Below are 15,906 nucleotides of genomic sequence, written 5' to 3'. Positions count from 1 at the left end.
GAAGGACAAGAAATCCTTGAGAGTTGGGGCCCCTAGCCCTTCGTAAGTCCTGGTCCATTCTAGTCCCCTGGCTCTATCGTGAACCCCCAAACCACTCTCCCAGACTGAACCATCTCAAGCCTATTTCTTACCTTGGAAATCAGAGCTCCTGGGGTTCACAGTCTGACTTCTTACCCCTCCCTCCCACAGCTGTGGTCCTGCTTCATGCTTCAGGTCCTTCCCACCTGTGGACTAGGTGGGGCACAAACAAAGCACAGAGGCGAGAATAAATGAGGTGCCAGAATTCGGTTTATTGGCTCATCCAGGGCCAAAGGTCCAAAGAGCATCTACTTTCCACAGAATTAGGAATCCCTTGGCTCCTAAATTTTTCTTCTTTACACATTCCTCCTGGCCCTGACAGAAGTCATGGGCAGAAGCTGGGGCAGCGAGTGGGCTCTGATGGGTCTGTTCACAGGGGGCCTAGTCTGCTTGGCACAGGAAGAAGATCATGGGGGAAAGGAGGGTGGGCCCCCAGGGGAGGAGGAAAGGAACCACCTCAGCAGGGGCCTCTACAGTGGGCCTTGCCCCAGTCCAGGGGCAGGGCAGGAATGAGAGGAGGCGAAAAAGAATCGAGGACAGGGAGCGTGAGAGGTCCCCCCCTGGAGCCCTATTCTCTCATGGGCTGGGGTCCTCTGAGGCTCAGAGGCCAGAAAGGAGGGCCGGGGTCGGGGGAAGGGACAGCTGGCTGCGGGGCTGATGGTGGGAGATGGTCACTGCTGGAGAAAAAGTCTTTTACACTCAACACTCCCATGCCCCAGCCCTAGACCCAGAAAGATACAAACACACTCTCACACACACAGTCCTGGAACCCCAGCTCTTTTTATGGGCACATGTAGCACACAGCCCTACCCAATGCCCCCAGTTGGCCTGGCCATCCTGGTCATTTAAGCACACACTAAGTCTCTGTCCTCCATTCACAGCTGTGGCCTGGAGCCCCTGCCCAGGTTCCCAGAGGCTTTCCCCACTCCCTCCCTTTCCCAGGTGCCTTCAGGCCCATCTCTGGTCCATCTGGGCTGTGACTGCACCCCCATCCCCACCCCATGGAGAGCAGTAGGTGCATGTGAGGACCTCAGAGAAGTGGATGGCCATGGTTTTTAGCAAGGCACTGGGTGGGCGGGCAGGGCTGGAGCAGGGAGAATGGTGGTTCAGGCTCTGAAGAGCCCTCACCTCCTTGGGTGGCTTAGTCCTCAACTCCTGCTCAAGCCTCTACCCTCAACCCCCCGCAGCAGGACCTCCCTCCTCTTTTCCAGGCTCTTCCAGAGGAGTGGCCACTGGGCAGGCACCAGAGACAGCCATCTGAAAGGCCCTAGGGCCTGAGACACGTGGGCTACGGGCACAGTGTGGAGCAGGGGCTCTGCAGCCTGTGGGGCATTGCGACCTCAAGCTGAGTCGCCCCCAGCAGAGGTCTTCTTCTTGGGCCGGGTCTTCGGTGTCTTGGAAGCTAGTGGCTGTGGGAAGGAGGGAGCAAAACAGAGGGCTCAGCCTGGAGCCACCGCCCCTTCCCCATCCCTCCAAGCTCTGGCCTGGGCTCTCACCTCAGCTTTGGGTACTTTTTTGATGGATTTGACCCTCTTAGGGGCCTTGTCTCCCACATCATCCTCAGAGGTCTCTGTCCGGGTATCTGCCTGGTTCGTGCTAGACCTTAAACTCAGGGCAGGGTCATCTCCTGCTTGTGGGGAGAAAAGAACAGGGGGTTCCGGGTATCTCTCTCACCTGGCCACCTCCTTGCCCTTGTGTCCCCATGCCCAACCCCGGGCCTTGCCTGTACCTAAGTCCTCTATGGTGTCCAGGAGGCTGCTGGGGCTGGGTCGGAGGCGGCCGTCAGGGCCCTGCAGGGGCAGTGTATCCTCGTCCCGGATCAGGGTCAGGTCCTGCATGCTGAAACTTCGGAGCTTCTCTGATAGCACCCCCTGGCCCTAGGGTCACCACCACGCACCGGGAGAACCGGAGGAAGGGGCGGGGTGGAGACAGAGGTCACCATAGGGCACTGGGCAGCCACTGGGGTCAGTGCCTTTCCCATAATTTCTTCACCCAGTCCTATGGCAGCACTGATAGGCTGGGGCCACACTTTCCCTTTGGAAAGATGAGGAAACTGTGGCTCGAAGAGTAAAAGTCGCTTAGCTTGAGTGTGGTAGAGCCAGGAGTGGAACCCTGAGCTGCACCAGCCCCAGACCTTCACAGCACTCAGGACAGGGTGGATGCAAAAGGACCTGCCCAGGGGGATGCAATGAACAAGGGGGGACCCCAGGAGCTTGGGTCTGTGAACATCTCACCTTGGCAGCAGCAGTGACCGCGGCATTGGCGGCCAGGTTCAGGCCTCTCTTGCCCACCCTCATCATGGTCTCATAGCTCTTGTCTCGGGCCTGTGTGATGTACTCGTCGATCTCCTGAGGGGTTAGAGGAGAAGGAGGAAGAGGTGAGGGGTGGGCCCTGCTGGCCAGGCCCTGCCCTGCCCTTGTTCACACCTGGACAAAGGCACTGCCTTTTGCAGGAGGCCAGGGTCCTACCAGGTCACTTCAGGCTCTGGCCACCCACAGGGAGGGCCAAGAATGTATGTGGCTGCAGGCACTGGGCTGCCTTGGCCTGGGGGGCTGGCTGGGAAGCAGAGTAGGGGCAAACCTTCTCCTTGTTGGACAGTGTTGGGTGCACGAACTTGCGGTAGAGTACACTGGAGCCCTTGGTATAAGGGGACAGCAGCCATATCACAAAGGCGATCTTGAGCTCAAAGTAGAAGGGGAACCTGTTGAAGGGACAAAGGTAAGAGGCAGAGCCTGGGACAGGGAGTCAGGAGGTACGCTGATCCTCTGTATAACCTTAGCTGGCCCCCCACCCTTTAGTGCATTGGGGTTACCATGTGATCATTCCTAATCTCAAGGAGACTGGAGGGTATGGCTGTGACCCTAAGTGGGAAGGTGAGAAGTGAGCCCAGCAGGAATATCCCTCAGCAGTGGCTTCCTGGCTCTTTTCTCAGAGTCTCAGCCTCCTCGACCTGACAGAAGACCACCCACTCTTCTGTCCTGGGGTCAATCTTACAGGTCTACTCTTGCATCCTTATCCCCTTCTCCTCCTTCCCTCCCTCCCACAAAGATGAGCTTCTCTAGCTGTGCTCTGGATCCCAGTCGTTGCCGCCATGACATGCCCCTTGCTTTTAAGGATTGTTCTCCATTACCCACAGTTCCCTCTCTGGCCACATACTCCTTCATGCAGTTCTCCTACATTCTCACAAAGCCTTCATCAAAGCTCTCTCCTTTGCTTGTGTTAGTTAAGAGGCAACTACACTCACTGCCCTCGATTTTAACCTACTTTCTTTCCTCTGCTAAAATTATTTTTCTCAAAGACTTTAGACTCTTGTACTGCAGGTCCTTGAATATTCACTCAACATCATTTTGTTACTATGCTCATGAGGTGAGGTAAGAAGTTAACTCTTATCTGTATCAATTAGTCTGTGGTGAAATTAGTTTGGTTATAGATTACTGCATTACTGCTCAAAGTTGCAGAACCTATCGATGACTTAGTGAGGATTTACCATAATCTACAAATGCAATGATCTTTTATCTTCTACCTCTCTGTAAAACTCTCTTCTTTTGACTTCCAATGTACTGTGCTATGTTGGTCCTCCCTTCCAACAAGCATTTGCCCATTCAATAAACATCTTTGAGTGCCTGCTGTGAATATACAGCTGATGAAGACATTCTTTGTCCTCTAAGTGTTCATACATAGTCTAGTAGAGTCTAGAAAATGTTTTTAAAATACAAGCATCCAATGTGTTTAGGACTGACTCATTTACAAATAGGAGAGCTGTCACTTGCCCAAGGTCTGGCAGAAACAGCTTTCCTGAATTCTATTGTGGTGCTTTGGCTGCCACCAGAAAGAAGTGTAGGGGGTATGTTTGTTCTTATTCTGCTGATCAAGCCAGGCCTGGATGGGGCGGGGGATATCCAGACCCCATGAAACTGTGGTCTCCACCCTGGGTCTCAATCTGTTTGGCTAGCTGTTTAGAGAAAGTCAGAAGCCCTGGACCCCAAGATACAGGGAGGGGATGCTGGACCTCACCAGGAGAGTATGATATCTGTGAGTGTCTCAGCCGTGGTGAAGAAAGCAAAGACGATCCAGTACATCATCCATTTCACCTGAGGGCAGAGAGGGCAGCGTTGGCTGGGGCCTGGGGAAGCCTCTGGAGGTTTCTATGGGGAAGGAACACTCAGGACCTAGACTTTGCCTAAGGGTCACACCAGGACATGGGGAAAGAAATACACAGGAACCTCCTTTGAACCAGGGTCTCATTAGTGCCAACAGTACTGATACAAAGTCACCCCATCTGTAATGTGACCCACAGTCCTCCCCCTATCTCTGCATGTGGGCTGGATGGGAGATGAAGGGTCATACACACTCACATATTCCTTCACGTTTTTTGTCTTCACGGCCTTGTAGGAAGAATAGGCTGGGTACAGGGTGCCAAAGATGAGCCTAGGGAGGCAGGCATGGTTACTGGGCACCTCGGCCAAGAGGAGTGGCCTCTCCCTCCCAGCTCTGCATCAGTCCCTGGGTAGGTAAGGGGAGAAGGGACAGAACTCCAGAGTGCCACAGCAATTGGTTCGATAAACTCAGGTCAGGGGTTAAAGTCAAAGCAGTCAAGACTCAGGTGATACCTAAGCATGGAAGTACCAGCCAACTAGGGTGATGCCCCTTTCCCCTTATTTTTCTCCAGCCCTTGAGACACAAAAAGACCCAGAGGGTCCAATGTGGTCCCTTCAGCCATGATCCTTGGTTATGCACAAACATATATGAGAGTGTGGGGGTGTCTAGTCACTGCTCTGGGGCTGTCTTCTCTAGACACCACCATGTCCATACATACCCATCTGCCCTCATCCTCTACTTCCCATCTCAGAGCCAGGCTAGATAGGGCCAGGTCCACAAGAGAACCTGAAACTGCCTAACAGGGCACTCTACCTGGCAGTCAGAGGCATCACTGTGGCCCTGGAGACCTGGGGAACAGAGGACATAGGGACAGGAGGCCCTGGGAAGGGCAAAGAGGTTTATTCCCCCATGTAGACACTCTTGGGACCAGGCTCAGGGTACGGTCCTAGGCTTGAGGATCTGGCTGGAGTGGACTTGGTGGTGACCCCATTAGAGCCCACATACAGGTCACAGGTGAGAGTATGAGAGGACCAATGCCCTCAGGGAACCCTTGTAAACAAAAGGGAAGCAGCCACTCTGATGGCCACATGGAATGAGACTGCCGAATTCTCTCTGGGGTGGCATGGGGGAGAGGAAGGAAGGAGACTCCGGTGGGTCTAGAGGAAGCCAGGACACAAGCACATGACAGCAATGAATGGGAAGAAGGCAGCAAGGAGAGGATTCTGGGGTGTCAGTCCCCCATGGTCGAGGCTGAAAGGCAGAGTCCTGAGCTGGAGCTGAAGTTGGCTGAGCCCTGGGTGGAGCCCCTGCCAGGCCCAGTCCTTGACAGTGTGGGGGTAATGCATTTCCACATGGATCCATCTCATAGGGGCAAGATAATTCCCAACTGGCCTTTGGAGATGGGGTGGGGGTAGAATCCCCAAAGACAAAGTCTGGGGTTGTGGGAGCAGGGTTCCCTCCTGGAGCCCAGGGGAGGTGGGAGGGACATAGCTCAGAGATGTGGCTGACCGCCTGGAATGAAGGCCACCTAATGCCCTCTTCTCCACGGCTTTCACAATCCCAGGCTGAGCACACATATCCTCTCCCCATTACCTCCCACACTTTGTCCTCCAAGCATCTCTACTTCCTGATACCCAGATGTTGCCCGCGGGGGTCCTTCAGAGCATGTGCCTTCATCCCCAACTCCTGACAGTCAGTGGAAGAGGAAGGAAGGACGCAGCCCTTTGGGGAGGCCAAAGCTGGGTCCTAAGCTATGGAATGACAAGGCCCTGCTTTGCTCCCCACTCTTCCATTAGCTCTCTCCCCCGAGGGAGATGAGAGCCCAGGTCTAAGCAGCTCCTCCAGCCCAGAACTGGTAGTGGGGGAAGAGACATGCCCACCTTCCCTCATAAATCAAGCCGTGGCGCTAAACCCCTAGAATGAGGGAAGGCGAAGGAGCAGGGAAATTAAAAATAAAAAGGGTGAGAAGCAAGGCCTGCCATGCTCCTCAGTATTCTTTCCAGTCCTGGGTCCTGCACTTCCATGTCTCCGGGGAACCCAAATAGGGATGACGTGCCTTTTGGTGACTGCCGTATGAAACCATGGAGTGGTCCATCCCGGGCTTCAATATCCCTAACACCCATCCCCCATCCCTCTCCCACTCGGCCGCGCCCGCTGCCGCACTCACACCACCAGGCGAGAGATGATCCAGGACACCATGGCGAGACGCGAGGCGGGGACCTGGTCCGGGCCGAGGATGCAGCTGCCGGAGGTAGAGCGGCAGCGGCAGCAAGAGCCGCAGTAGCAGCAGCAGCCGCCACGGGGGCCGCGGAGCGCCGAGCCGCCGCCGTTAAAGGGGAGGTCCCTGCCGCAGCAGCGGGCCGTGGGCGGTGGCGGTTCTTAAAGGGGAGGCCGCAGCAGCTGCGGCGGCGCGCCCCCCGCACCTGCTGCTGTCGGGCATGCGCCTTTGACCCTCAATGCTTGGCCTTCTTCTAATCGCTCATTCACCTTTCTTGAATTCAAAGCCCTTGGGCTGAGGTCCTCGGAGGCCTTCACGGTTCCATCCGGACATCCCAGCCCTTCCCCTGTCCTGTCCACATAGGGCTGAAAGACTTAAACATCCCACGAGGAATAATAGCTATAACTTGAGCGCCATGTGCCAGGCCTTGAGCTAAGAGCATCACATGCATTGTTTCAGTGAATCCTCAGGACCATCCTCTAAGGTAGAGGTTATAATTATCCTCATTTATAGATAAGGTAACGGAAAGATTACGGAGGTTCAGTAATTTACAAAGTGTCACAAAACGACTAAGTCATGTTGCTAAGATATTAACCCAAGCAGCTTATTTTGAACAGGCTATTTTCTTCCACTTGCTGACTAGCAAACCTCCCTACCCCATCACAGGTCCTGTAAAGACACCCACCCAAGGACTCCTGAAGTCAAAGTTATAAGTGCATCTGTCTACCCCATCTTTTCTTGACCATCACCAATCACTCCAGTTGGGAGAAAATCCTCTAATCTGACCTGCTTTTTTTTTTTTTTTCCCAAATTGTCAGTTCCTAAACTTTGCAGGGAGCTCTAAGCTATCGAGGTGGATACCCTGGGGCAGGGGATTCAGACCTTCTTCAAACGCCTGGAGTCTAGGCTGGAGATGGATCCAGGGGCTCCAGTTCCACCCCCATCAGCAAGCACTGGCAGCTGTGAATGCCCTAATTCTTAAGACATTTATATCCAGAATGTAGGCTAGCCCCTAGCCAGCCTCCTGATTTTTACCAAAGCAACAAAGCTCCAACCTTTACAACCCGCCTTCCCCTCACTGCTTTCCTTTCCTGTCCCATTTCAAAGCTTCTGCATTCATTTGCCCTTTATGCAGAGGTGTAATCCTTCTGGAGATCACAGTACCAGCCCGTGACCACCCAGGCTGAAAGGACATGCTCAGGGCTCTGTATTTCGTTTAAGGTCTTATTCAAACTCAGTATCTTTGAACCACACAATGATCTATTTCCACACTGACAATTGTATTTTCAGGCTCACTTTGGAAGATGTTTTCCAACAGGCTCCAGAGAAGCAGCCTCTAATGACCTCTTCCTGCTATTCTTTACAACTTCCTCTTCAAAAGGCCTTTTCTAGTTGGAATACACTCTGTCCTAAACCCTCAAGCCACTTTAACTGCTGCTCGATAAACAAAGATAAATCCCATTTGGGTCTTCTTTCACCAACTCTGAGGTGGATCTAGAGCCACGTTTCATATGTAGACAGCCAGGCCTCCTGCTTTGAGGAACCCCACCACTGATTGCCCCAAACCTTGCTCAGGCCATCCCCTTGCCAGGACCCTTTCTCCCTAGACTGTGCCAGGAAGGTAGGATTCCACCTTTCCACTCCATTCACTGAGTATAAACCATGGGAAACCACCTCTCTTCCCACCTCTAACTGGTATGGCCACTTCTCACCCCCAAGCCCTCAAACCACAATGACTTGGCACTTTCTTCTCCCAACTGGGAACAAATTCAGTAGCAAAGGATAATAATCAGATGTAGCAATGTAATGACCATCTGAAAATGAACCATCCTCTACCTCCAACCCCAACCTCCACCTGGCCTTGATTTTTAGAATAGCTGGCACAGAAAGAACTTAGTCCACTCCAAACAGATTTGTTAGATTTTTAATAAGAACATGGAAATCCCAATCAGCCCTTCAACAAAATTAAAATACAGAAAGTGAAATTAAAAGTATTCTACAGTAAATGACTTTTATTTAAAAAAAAAAAAAAAAAGTAACTGTGAACATATAAACAAGCCTGCAGGGCACTACAGTACAGCCGGAAAGAAGATAGATACATTTTCCAATGTACCCATGGGCCAATGAATCCATTATTTTCAAATAAATTCTTAATAAAACTCCACTGAGTTGGAAAATTTTGCTGAAAATATTTCTGGACAAAAAACCCAAAAATCAAAAAGCCTCATGTAGGAAAATCAAACTTTCCTTTGAATTTGGAACTGTAAGAGGAGTCCCAAGGGAACGCTGGTAATAGGTGGAAATGGTTCCTGGAGTCACCAGTGTGTGCATGTGTGGAACACACCACAGCTCAGACATGACAAAGTTCTTTCTCAGATGGCTGTTCCCTCAAGATAGGACTGAGACGGGGAGATGGGGGGTGGTGGTGGAACTAAAAGAATCCTAAAAAGCCAATTCTCTTAAATTCTGCTTTGGCTGATTTTTGTGCTATAATGGGCAGTTGATTTCTAAAAATCATATTTCTTCAAAGAGTTTTATTGAAAGGAAGACTAAATGTAATGTGCCTTTCCTCATAAACCAGGAAAACAACTGTGGTATTTCAAAAATTCTAAAAATATCTACTTTCATGAAATAGTAACTATTTCACTACAAACCTATTTTTCACTAAATACACACGTTTCCTAATCCTGGAGCCTCCTGGGAAAAGCAGTGGGTTCTCCCTGGGTCCTGCAAGACTCCAGTGCTCACGGGAGAGATTGTGGGGAATGGCTTCACCCCGTCACCTGGGATGGGTGGTGTCAGAGGTCACGTGCAGAGACACAGTCAGGCTTTTCCCCCAGGCATGGTTAAGCAATTAGCCCCTACTTGTACCAGTTATGTGATTCCCCCTACCTCCAAACCATTCCCACTTAAGTAGGCACAAGAGAAAAGAAAAGGTGTGCCCACATTCCTGGTTTCCACAAATCTTAAATCACAAGAATGTGCAGGAAAGCCTAGCGATGTTCAGGCAATTCAGAGTCCCAAAAGGCCACAGGATGGGAATGTGGCACCCTCAGCTTGGAATCTGAAACTGTGTGTGTGAACAGTGCGACTTTCCTGTGTCAACCTTCGGTGTTGAGGCAGCATAGAAGAGAGTGGCTGGAGAGTTTGTAATACTGACCACACTGGCTCCGAGTGAAGGGTCTCTGCTCCAGCAGAGAACCCTGCCGTTCCCTGTATGTGTGTGAGTGAAAGACCTGCTTCACAGGGGAGTTTCGAATTCCTCCATGCCTAAGACCTTGCCAGTTTGGATTCATGAGCCTTGAGGGTGCCAACAGCATCTTTCACTGCGTGATAAATGATGTTCTTCACCTGGAGAGAGCAAACAGCATAGTTAGTTCATGGCAGGCCCACGCTGTCTTCTACAAATGAAAATGTATGTTCTACACTGTCTATATAAGCCTACTGGTTAGTGAAGAAACCCCTCAACTAGCACTGCATGCTTCCCAAATCAATCCCAAAGGTAATTTTCAAGTCACACAGGATATAGGTCTATATTCAAAAAAGAATGATGAAATAATTTGAAAGGCTATATAATCACCATTATGTATGTGTTAACTATGTGCTAGGCACCATTGCTAAACTCTATATGTGGACTTTCATTTAATCCTTACCATAATCTTATGAGGTAATCTTTATTATCCACATTTTACAGATGAGAAACTGAGGAAACCAAGGTTCCATGGTGAAGAACCTTGCCTAAGGTCCTGTACCTAATAATGCACTAATAAATAAATGAACGGGACTACATCAAACTAAAAAGCTTCTGCTCAGCAAAAGAAACCGTCAACAAGGTAGAGACAACCATCCAAATGGGAAAATATATTTGCAAGCAATGCCTACAATAAGAGCCTAATATCCAAATATACAAAGAACACATACGACTCAATAACGAAAAAACAAATGATCCAATCAAAAAATGGGCAGAGGACCTGAACAGACACTTCTCCCTAGAGGACATACAAATGGCCAACAAATATATGAATAGATGCTTAACATTGCTAGCTAGTAGGGAAATGCAAATCAAAACCACAATGAGATACCATCTCACACCTGTTAGAATAGATATAATCAACAAATAACAAATGCTGGAGAGGATGTGGAGAAATAGGAACCCTCATACACTGCTAGTGGCACTGCAAATTGGTACAGCCACTATGGAAAACAGTTTGGAGGTTCCTCAAAAAACTAAGAATTGATCTACCATATGATCCAGCAATCCCTCTACTGGGTATTTACCCCAAAGACTTGAAAATCCATATCCGAAAAGATATTTGCACACCGATGTTCATAGTAGCATTATTTGCAGTGGCCAGGACATGGAAGAAACAGAAGAATCCTATGACAGATGATGGGATAAAGAAGCTGTGGGATATATATACACAGTAGAATATTACTCAGCCATAAGAAGAGATGAAATACTGCCATTAGTGACAACATGGATGGACCTTGAGATAATCATGCTAGGCGAAATAAACTAGACAGAAAAAGTTGAAAATCACATGATATCACTTATATGTGGGATAAAAATCTAAAAACAACAAATGAGCAGGACAAACAGAGACTCATGGACATGGATAATAGAATAGTGGTTATCAGAGGGTAGAGGGGAAGGGGGAGGTATATAGGGTGGGTAAAGAGTAAATATGTGGTGAGAGAAATAAATTTGACTATGGGAGGTGAACACACAGTGTAAATATATATATGCCTGTTAAAATGTACAGGTGAAACATTAGATTTCATTAACTAATGTCACCATAAAAAAATAATTAAAAAAGAATAATAAAAAAAATTTTTTTAGATTTAAAAAAGAATGCACTAAAACAGGTAAGATTATTGTCTAAAAGGAAAATGTTATGTTTGAAGTAGGAAAATACATTAAAAGTTATTTAAATAAACTAGCCTAAAGACAGTTTAAAATGAACAGGATAAAGACAGTTTTACACCAAGATGGTGATTATTTTGGGGGAGGGAAAGTGGGGAGATGGAGTGGGAAGAGTACATGAAGACTTCAGCAATGTAGTTGTTATATATGTTTATGTTATATATGTGTACATATGTATATGACACTTTATTTCTTGAGCTGAGTGATGGGCACATGAGCCCCCCTGTACTATTCTCCATTAAATTTTTTGTATTAATTCAACAAATATTTACTGAGTACCTACTGTTGTGTCCAATACTGTGCTAGGAAAAGCAGTGAATAAAACAGTAAAATCCCTGCCTTCGAGGAACTTAAATAGTTTACATTCTGGTAGGGATAAAAACATAAAATACAAAGTATGTTAGATGGTAAAAAATACTACAGAAAAAAATAAAGCAGTGACAGAAGACTGGGAGTGCTGGAGATGACCTGTTAGAAGCAGAGATCTATTGGAGATGGGGTCTGAAATAAGTATACCTGAATATTTGCATTATATCTATAATATCAATGTTATCTATTTATCAATGTGATAAACTGTGTATAAGAACTTTATGATTGAAATGTTCCATAATTTTGAAAAAGGAACAGCAAAACACATCAGACTCAAGGTCGAAGGCAATTTAATCTACCAGGAACCAGGAAAAATCTTCGACCTCATCAGTCACTGATCACAGAAAGCACACCTGAGCCACAGGCATGATAAAGGAAAACTCTCCCATAGACCGAGAGAGATGTATTCAGATGGCTGAAGTTTGACCTAGGGAAACTTGCTTCCTTACTGTTTCTTCTTTTTATGGTACTAAAGCACCCAAGTGTATTAATAATAAGATGCTTCCCTGAAAATTCCAATCTATTTGAGGAACAGAAGAAAACAGAAGAATAATCTGATTGTCCAGCTTACATCTGCAAGGGGAAAACAATCTTCACCCCTGTGAATGCAATTCTTAAAGACACGGAATGCAGTCATGAAAACAGCTCTAGAATTGAGTCTGTACAGAAACCTGCTGTGAGAAGCAGCTTCAGAAAAACAGACCTTCTCCAAAACATCTTGAGAACAAACTGCCACAGTGCTTTTCTCACCTGCTTGGGGAAGTCAGTCTAGTCATAGTTACTAACCCTGAAACACTGTATCTCCCAAGGGCACACTGGAAATGACTAAGTTAAAAGAAAGGTACTCCTAAAGCCAAACCTGAAGAGGACTGATTAAATACTTCCTAGAGGGAGGACTCCATACCCCCAAACATGGTTCCTTTAATCATCTGTCCACAGTCTTCAGAAAGCAGAATGTGTCTCCTGTGTATGTAACTGAGTAGGAGATGAGAAGACAGGGTGGGGATGAAGGAGGAGCCATTTACCTGCAGTTTATCCTCATGGTTCGTATGAGTGTTAGAGAGATGCCTAAATTCCTGTGTTAGGCGGAAACAGTGCTTTACATGTTCTGGAGACACAAAGTCTTCTGCTACTTTTATGCAACTGTATAGATTGTGCACCTGGGAGGGGAAAAGAAGAGGGAAAATATTAGGCATTGGAGATTTGATAACACATAAAAAATATCCATGATATAGTTTTAAAAACCTTAGAAATACTTATAATAATATTCCATTTTTATAAAAATAACACACGCAGAAACATTCTAAATATAAATTTATAAATAAAAACAGTATTTGCACAGTAAAGGATCTGGAAAAATAGACACCAAATTGTTAACAGTAAGCTACCTCTGAGGAAGGCAGGATAGGGGGACTGAAAGGGGGTATGGCACAGGGTGCTGAGCTGGGACTTCCACTTTTTCAACAGTTTCCATTTAAAAACTTTTAAATGAGCATTCAAAATTACATAGAAAAAAATTTAAAAAGCAAAAAATAAGTAGTAATTTAAGAGCAATCTATCTACTCCAGACATTTATATCTATTGCCAGATGAGCAAGAAAGTCAAAAATAAGGAAGCCCATGGAACTGTGAAGCCCAATCCCTAAGATGGAACCCACCTGGTGTGGGGCTCCAGCAGGTATGAAGACAGCATCTCCCAGGAACTGAACGATGGCCCAGCCTTGTACACCATACTCTTCATAGAGTCGCTTACGGAGGGTCTGGTCCAAGTACCAACTTTGGTCATGAATTGGGTCATGATCAGGGGGATTCTCTTGGCCTTGCTCTTCTCCAACCTGAAGCCATGACCAAAAGACAAAGACAGAAAAATCGACAGATACATAAAAATTATTAACAGCATAAATCCAACTTGCTGTAGCAATGTCCCTGGTGGGCCACAGCTTCTGCTGTATTCAATAAACATCCTCTAGGTGTAGGTTCAGCTCTTTGGAGCATTTTGACAAGAGGCACAGGTCTTTAATGCCAAGTGACTCCACATGAGAAACCCAAAGCAGGCTGTCTCAGCATCCCCAGACCCCTAATCTGTGAGCTGCGAGCCCACCCAGGAGCATACCTTTCGGAGCAGCTCCCGGATCTTCTCTGCATCCTTGGCTGCATAGATATGCCACAAAGCACCGGGCTTCTCCTTTCCATCGTGAATCCTCTGCTTTGTTACCTCATCAGCATCTCCCTCGTCAATTGTCTTGAGTACCTCTGAAAAGAGCAAAAATGCCACTTACCAATGTAACCAGTGCCTCTAAGTAAAATGTCTAATTCAAACAAGTTTAATCTCCAATATTCTTGTCCTTCTGGAGTAATATAAGGTAGATTCAAAATTCACATTGATCTAAGCTTCCTATACACAGGAGAAGGGACCCATATCTTCCTTACTTAATAAAGACTCAGCATTTTTTGGAGGTAGTTTTAAAACATATTTCTTGTTCAAACTGTGTAGCCATATCTGATGTCCAAATTGCAGATTATTTCCTGTTACAGGTAGATGGACTCTATATACTTTATCAAGACCTCTTCAAACTCTATGGAGTCTATGGATTTAAGGCCACAAAGTGTAAAGCTTCTCTGGCAAGTTAAGAGGGCCAGCTTCTAATGCTTATCTCTTATAATCCCTTAAGGGTAACACAACAGAAGGATCTGCAGGTGTACAGCATCAAAAGCAAATGTGTGGCAGGAAATATACCAAAGTAATGATGTGGATTATCGCTGAAACTTGAGATTTTTAGTTACTTATTCTCTTCTTTAAAATTGCCTATGTTTTCCACAACTTTCAGTAATTACACGTTAATCTTACACTGAGATAGGAAGTACAAATGCAGCAAAATATCACTTTTATGCTTCCTGTCTGTGAAAGTGCCTTGTCACTCCACAGTTGATCTGGCTGATAGACCAAGTAGGCTGGTTTGCCCTTTCTTCTTCATTCCTTTTTGTGATGCTAAACACTCAGTGGAAAAGGGCTGGTCAGAGATACACAAGTAGCACTCTTCTGTTAGAACTTCCCTTCGTCTAGCAACATCCACGGGGCACCTACTATGCATCAGGTCTGGCAGAGATTTAATAAAAAGCTTTTGGCCCGACTGAGGAGGAAGAAACCCAATTCCATTCCTGAGGCCAAGCCTCATCATTCCGAAGCAGTGGGTTCTAAAAATTGTACCTTCATCATGAGCACCTTCCCCGATGGGGATCCCAACATACACCATCACGTTCACTGCATCAGACACATCCAAGTGAAGATTTGTTGTGCCAACTCTTCTATCTTCTGCTGTTATCAAGCCTGATGGTAAAAGGAAGATATGCAAGGTGAAAGGAATATTCTAAAGACTCCACACAGACCCTGTAAGTGAAAACATACTCTAAGATGTTCTTAAATGAGTAATTTTGGGAGAATGCAGTTTATCTGTTTATCAAGAAATCCTCTCATTTCTTTTCTAGTGTTTTAAGACTGATTTCTAGCTTGGCTGACACTATCATTAGCTTTGGCCACTGCACCAGTTCCATCCCACCCCCTCCTAAATGATCTCTTCTTCAAAAGCAAAACAGAGCTGGGTATTAGTGATATTCAAATGAAGTTTGGTTTTCACAGTGATTTAGGACATTAGTGAGGCTTCACAAAGAGCTGGTTGGGTAGCATGACACTCGGACTTCTTCACTGTTATTTAATCAAGTCTCTTAAAAACTAAGAATCATGTCTCCTTGGATAGAATTTTTGAGAGTCAACTTTCTAACTACTGGAGACATACAAGCTTATGGATTGGGCCCATATGAATATCATGCAAATCAATACGACAAAAGCAAACATACTGAAAACCCTCCTGGATACTATTATTATTAACTTCTCCAGAACCTGACACTTCTCCTCTATCATCTCTACATTCCCTATAGGTGAGATGGGAACAACAGTGTCCAAAAAGGCAATATGGCGTCGCTCTCATACCATAGGCATTGTACATCTTGGGGCCCAGATCGGGCCTTACAAAGTAGCTGGGTAGCCTAGAGGCCAGATTAAGCCTGCCATCTCGTTTGGTATATTCTGGCAGAGGAAGGTTCTCCATCAGATCTTCAAATCTACAAAAAAGCAGGAAAGATGACTTAGATTGTCACTGGGAAAAAAAGCAGAGAAGCAAAGTTCATTTTCCTGTTATTTTGTGATGGCTTCAGCAAGGCAA

The 15,906-nt window shown here is 46.7% G+C and overlaps 2 protein-coding genes across 2 annotated transcripts in view; both read right to left on the bottom strand.

The window, feature by feature from the left end:
- Positions 1–281: 281 nt before the first annotated feature.
- Positions 282–6,551, bottom strand: REEP2 (receptor accessory protein 2). The gene is made up of 8 exons (XM_011362430.2): positions 6,344–6,551; positions 4,434–4,506; positions 4,093–4,169; positions 2,659–2,779; positions 2,313–2,426; positions 1,808–1,955; positions 1,575–1,705; positions 282–1,487 (listed from the first exon to the last, which is right to left on the bottom strand). The coding sequence occupies exons 1-8, from the start codon at positions 6,373–6,375 to the stop codon at positions 1,419–1,421; spliced, it is 765 nt and encodes a 254-aa protein (XP_011360732.1). The 5' UTR covers positions 6,376–6,551; the 3' UTR covers positions 282–1,418.
- Positions 6,552–8,302: 1,751 nt separating this feature from the next.
- Positions 8,303–15,906, bottom strand: part of KDM3B (lysine demethylase 3B) — a 55,919-nt gene continuing 48,315 nt past the window's right edge. Inside the window, exons 19-24 of the mRNA XM_011362428.2 lie at positions 15,675–15,805; positions 14,895–15,014; positions 13,800–13,939; positions 13,345–13,521; positions 12,713–12,847; positions 8,303–9,745 (exon numbers count right to left, since the gene is read on the bottom strand). Of these exons, the coding sequence (XP_011360730.2) occupies positions 9,665–9,745; positions 12,713–12,847; positions 13,345–13,521; positions 13,800–13,939; positions 14,895–15,014; positions 15,675–15,805 (784 nt within the window). The 3' untranslated portion in view covers positions 8,303–9,664. The remainder of the gene's footprint in view (positions 9,746–12,712; positions 12,848–13,344; positions 13,522–13,799; positions 13,940–14,894; positions 15,015–15,674; positions 15,806–15,906) is intronic.

This window comes from Pteropus vampyrus, unplaced genomic scaffold (assembly GCF_000151845.1).
Source record: "Pteropus vampyrus isolate Shadow unplaced genomic scaffold, Pvam_2.0 Scaffold74, whole genome shotgun sequence".
NCBI lineage: Eukaryota > Metazoa > Chordata > Mammalia > Chiroptera > Pteropodidae > Pteropus > Pteropus vampyrus.
Note: the sequence above shows the minus strand (reverse complement) of the source record. Positions and strands in the feature narration are given on the sequence as shown.

What these genes read in the sequence shown, in the direction of transcription:
- REEP2 (XM_011362430.2), bottom strand. Translation starts at nt 6,375, where the DNA reads ATGGTGTCCTGGATCATCTCTCGCCTGGTGGT. An exon ending in ACAGATATCATACTCTCCTG is followed by an intron (nt 2,780 to 4,092) that starts GTGAGGTCCAGC and finishes TCCCTTCAACAG; the next exon opens with GTTCCCCTTCTACTTTGAGC. An exon ending in GGACACCATAGAGGACTTAG is followed by an intron (nt 1,706 to 1,807) that starts GTACAGGCAAGG and finishes CCCCACAAGCAG; the next exon opens with GAGATGACCCTGCCCTGAGT.